Source organism: Triticum aestivum, chromosome 4D (genome assembly GCF_018294505.1).
Source record: "Triticum aestivum cultivar Chinese Spring chromosome 4D, IWGSC CS RefSeq v2.1, whole genome shotgun sequence".
NCBI lineage: Eukaryota > Viridiplantae > Streptophyta > Magnoliopsida > Poales > Poaceae > Triticum > Triticum aestivum.
Window position 1 is genome coordinate 124,837,692 of NC_057805.1, and position 4,588 is coordinate 124,842,279.

General features: G+C 49.2%; 1 protein-coding gene across 1 annotated transcript; it reads right to left on the minus strand.

Moving 5' to 3' along the window:
• Positions 1-2,615: 2,615 nt before the first annotated feature.
• LOC123096803 (uncharacterized) lies at positions 2,616-4,373 on the minus strand. Its single transcript, XM_044518575.1, has one exon. It carries the CDS (start codon positions 3,725-3,727, stop codon positions 2,978-2,980), a length of 750 nt encoding a protein of 249 aa, XP_044374510.1. The 5' UTR covers positions 3,728-4,373; the 3' UTR covers positions 2,616-2,977.
• Positions 4,374-4,588: the final 215 nt, after the last annotated feature.

Here is a 4,588-nt window from a genome sequence, read left to right on the forward strand (position 1 = left end):
GAACTATACTTTCCACGCGAGCTTCAAACCTCCTTCCGTATGTTCCACACTAAAAACTTCACTACACACTGTTTTTCTTCTCCTCTGCGAGTGCGACACTTACTTGAACTTGAGCAGGACACATGGACATGGCACTGCACGAGGTCAAAGTGTCGACTCAGCTGGGTCTGGGGCCATAATGCGTAACGTGTCATTCGCTAATCCAGTTTTAGTAATCAGGATTATGCTAGATGGTTGGGTCGTCACAGGTTTTGGGCAGAGATAGATACCCAACCTGCAGGGACGTCCACCTCGGCCCCGTCCCTCTCTCCAAAGTTTTCATCAGTACTGCACTGAAAACTACCTAACCTGCAGGGAATGCACAGCCATTAATCCAGCCAGCATCACGTCGTTTTTAAGAAAAGATGTATGGATGCGATGCCAACTCCATGTGGTATACCATCAGCATGCATGCAAATCATCAAAAGGACAGGTACACGTGTAATGTGTCATCCAGATGGTGCTGCCGATTAAATGTGTGCCACAAGGCATGAGCCATGTCGACTGCACCTACTCGGCTTCAGAGTCACACTGCTGATCATCCATGGCATGCAACGCCACGAGGTGAGGTGCTTGCAGAAACTAATTTTGTATGGGTCTTAGATGAGGTTGTAGGTATATGTCAGTGCTAATTACATAGACATCGCCACGAATTAAAGCAGGACCTCTCCCTGACTTTGACTTGTCCAGGTGATCAAATAACCAGCACATATTCACTACTGTGCTGTGAACGCTAACCTGTATAAAGTCCACTGTAAGGTTAACTTGTGCAATGAAAATGCACATGCCGGTGCGGTGGTACCACAAGTACATACATGGCTTGTCTTGCAAATTTTTGTGGCTTGCTGTTACTTTGGACGAACACAAGAACTCCCCACATGATCACCTAGCTACTCCGCAAACTGGTCTACAAATTCAGGGTACATGATAACATTTAATCTCCAATCAACCCCCGGCACGGCCCTTGTTAGACTACCAGAAAAGAATCTTATGCTTAAATCCTAGGCAAAGCCAACCAAACCAAACCAGCCTAGACCTAGCTAGCTAGTAGTACTGGTACTGCATTCTACTACCTGTTGTAGGGCACTTCACGTACTCCCCAATAATACCATCGGATTAGCACCTAACGAGAGATTATGAGCACTTGGCGTGTTGCCAATGCTAGAGCAGATTAGCATAGAGGTGCAGGTCAGGACGCAATTGCCATTCATTCTTGCAGCGCCAGCGCATCATCACCACGTGTCTACGTGCTCTCTCCCAAGTTAGCAGCAAACATACCTATCACTCACACAGTGTTGGTTTTGATCTTGATGTGTTTCCCGTCTGGCATAATCCCACAAGTTCGTACCGACTCATGTCATTTCACCGAGTCACAGTGATGATAGGTTCAGACAAGAATGATGGTTAGTTCCGGAGTCAATTAGCCCGTGGAGTACAAGTCAATGCTAACAGCAGATTCAACTGGAGGTCTATGTCAGTACTATGATGTTACACGTGGTGAGTGCCATGACCAAACATGACATGGTACTGCCAATTAAAGCGCTTACTAATAGCTTCCAGAACAACAGCTGGTGCTTCTCTGACTGTCCATTTATGCACTTCTGGTTTCTGAATAACCCAAGCAGAAAATGGCAGTTGGCCAAATTATGGACTGCGGATTCATGTTTTGACTCTGTAATTGATTGCTAATTGGAGTATTAAAGATATGATATGATGTAACCTCACGCTCCAAGCTGACTAATCCACAATGCAATCATATTTGCAACTGTGGATTCTGATTAAAGGATACTGCATGTGTGGTGTTGGTCTAGGAATCTTTTCTGCACCTTTCACTTAAACTTTAATTGTACAAACCAAACCAATACAATCAGAGCAGAACACGTGATAAAACAAATCATGGTCTCAAATCTCAAAAGGGGTGGATGGATTGATGGATGGAAAGACTAGACTAAACGTAATTAAAGTGGACAAAGGCAGGAGGCTGCCATTTCTTTCTGGTAGAACAATTGTATCACCCCACATGAAGAAAGCACAATCGCAGCAATAAGAATATATCAATCGCCTTTCGCTGCAGAGAGAATGGAAAAGAAAACTGGAGACTTTTGAGTTGGACTTAGAAAGGCCTAAAGATCTTTGCCGGCATCAGAAAAAGGGGGTGATTGCATTTGTTCCTCCTGCTATTTCATTGTTCTAAAGCAGTATGAACAAAGCTGTGACCGGAGGACAGCTCAAAAAGACCAGAGAAGACTTGACAAAATTGCCAAGGAATAATTTGCATTGTGAACAATCTAATTAAAGGATTCTGTCAAAAAAAAACTAATTAAAGGTGGTGGCATGAGAGCAGAAAGGGGTCAATATGCTTGGCAGAAGTTGCAAGGAATTTGTATTACACACTAGTATAAAGTTAAAAGTTTCATTGTCAGGCAAAGTCGGCATGGAGCTTACCTTCAGATAATGTTCTCTCCATTCCTCTTGTTCTCATGGATGAGTAGATAATATAGAGTAGTATTTTCTACTATGTACAACCCATCAAAAGAGGAAGAGAGCATATGCCCTCACACTTCATTACATTAGGATTAATGGAATTCATAAGAAGAATGATATTCTGATCATCTGGGATGATAGTCCATTTATGTTCGTCATACATAACAGGCAAATAAGAGTGCAAATGTTTTGCCTCCTACAGCAACAAAATTACAGTACTGTAATTAACTTGCACCTTAAAGTCACAAGTTGTCACATAGCACAAATAGAACTACTAGTAGAAGAAAAGATTGATCCCAAGTTCTCAGTTCCTCGCCATGTTCATGTTATGTACATCCAATCATCCAATTGGAATGATCAAAAAAAGATCACAGCACAGAGGCTACGCTAGAACGGAACACTGACTGACTGACTCTGCATCTGCATCAGACGAGTTAACAAAGGCCACCTTTTTTCAGGCGCTGCCGGGAGGCGAGGGCAAGGGGATGACCCGGGTGTTCTTCCCCACCACGATGGTGATGTACCCGCCGCCGTCCTCCTCGCCGGCCGCCGGCGACGGCGACGGAGACCCCCGCGCCCTCTTCGCCTCCTCGGCCAGTGCCCGCCGGTACAGCTTCTCCTCCGCGTCCTTGAGGAACTGGAGCTTGGGCGGCGGCGACGCCGCCACCGCGGCCGGGCTCGCCGCCGGGGACTCGAACAGCGGGTTGTACGATTTCTCCATGGCCGGCGGGAGGGGCGAGGAGGCGGGCGTGAGGTACGGCGTCTCGGAGCAATGCAGCAGGTCGCCGAGGCTCCGGCTCCTCCCGCACCTGCTCCGGCCGTCCTCGGACTCGAGGTCCTCCTTGGTCTCCTCCTTGATGGTGAAGAGCAGCCGCGGCGGGCCGACGAGACTGCCCAGCCGCATCAGCTGCGCCTCCACCGTCTCGTCGTCGTCGTCCTCGTCCTCGTCGACGACGACCTCGGCCACGGCTTGGGTCGGCTCCTGCGCGTAGGTGGAGGCGAGCGCGGGCGGCTTCTTGAAGCAGAAGAGCTGGAGCAGCTCGCGGGAGGAGGAGGGCGAGGAGGCGGCGTCGGAGACGGCGGCGGCGCGTCGTCGCTGGCGGCGCTTGTGCACGAGGAGGTAGTAGAGCTCGGCGGCGAGCGCGAGGAGGAGGAGCGCGGACACCACCGTGAGCCCGACGCCAAGCCTACTCAAACCCCGCATCTTTTTCTCCCCCTTGCCAGCGGTTTCTGTTCCTTTCTTCGACGGCAAACTAAGTCGGATTCACCATTGGTGGGAGGCCAACCAAAGCATCGATACTCCTCCCACCCAGACGATTCAGAGGCAAAGTTGAATCTAGAAAGCTGGCGCCGATGAACAGAGGAACCTGACACCTAACAGAAAGAAGAAGCTGCCACCAAGAACAGTGAGTGAGGAGATCAATCAGGGCAGGAGACACATGGGCATACGGAGAGGAGAAGAAGAAGGAGAGGATGAGCAACAGTGGAAGCAATCAAAGAAGAGGGAAGGAGACTCGAACTGAAGGGAGGTCCGAACTGAAGGGGAGGGGGGCAGCAAAACAAATGGTGCAGTGCAGTGCAGTGAATCTGTTTACTGAATCACATGTGTGGTGATGATAAGGCGAGGCAGAGGCAGAGGCAGAGGCAGTGGGGAAAGCACGGGGCTCTGCGTCCGAGGGAGGAGGTAGGAGACAGACGCCTTCACATCACATGGCATGGAATGGGAGAGGTTCTCGTGGAGTGGAGAGGGACTCTCACCTCACCTCTCCTCACTGTGTGTGTGCGTATGTGCGCGTGTGAGGGAGAGACTCGGCTGTTCGCTTCACCAAAAACAAAGCGAGATTGTCCTCTAGAGAGAGGGACTGAGAAAGACCTTAAAATAAAGAGGGACCTGTGGATTGGATTGCAGCACAGCACAGGCGATGTTCATCGGCTTAGTGACCTAATTAGGGTTAAGGAATCCAATCTATTCTACAAAACTGACGCCTTGGAATTGTTTTCTGACCTGACCGTGCTGGTGTTTGGTGGCCGGCCTTGTTTCAAGTTTTCGATCGTTGGGGTTGGG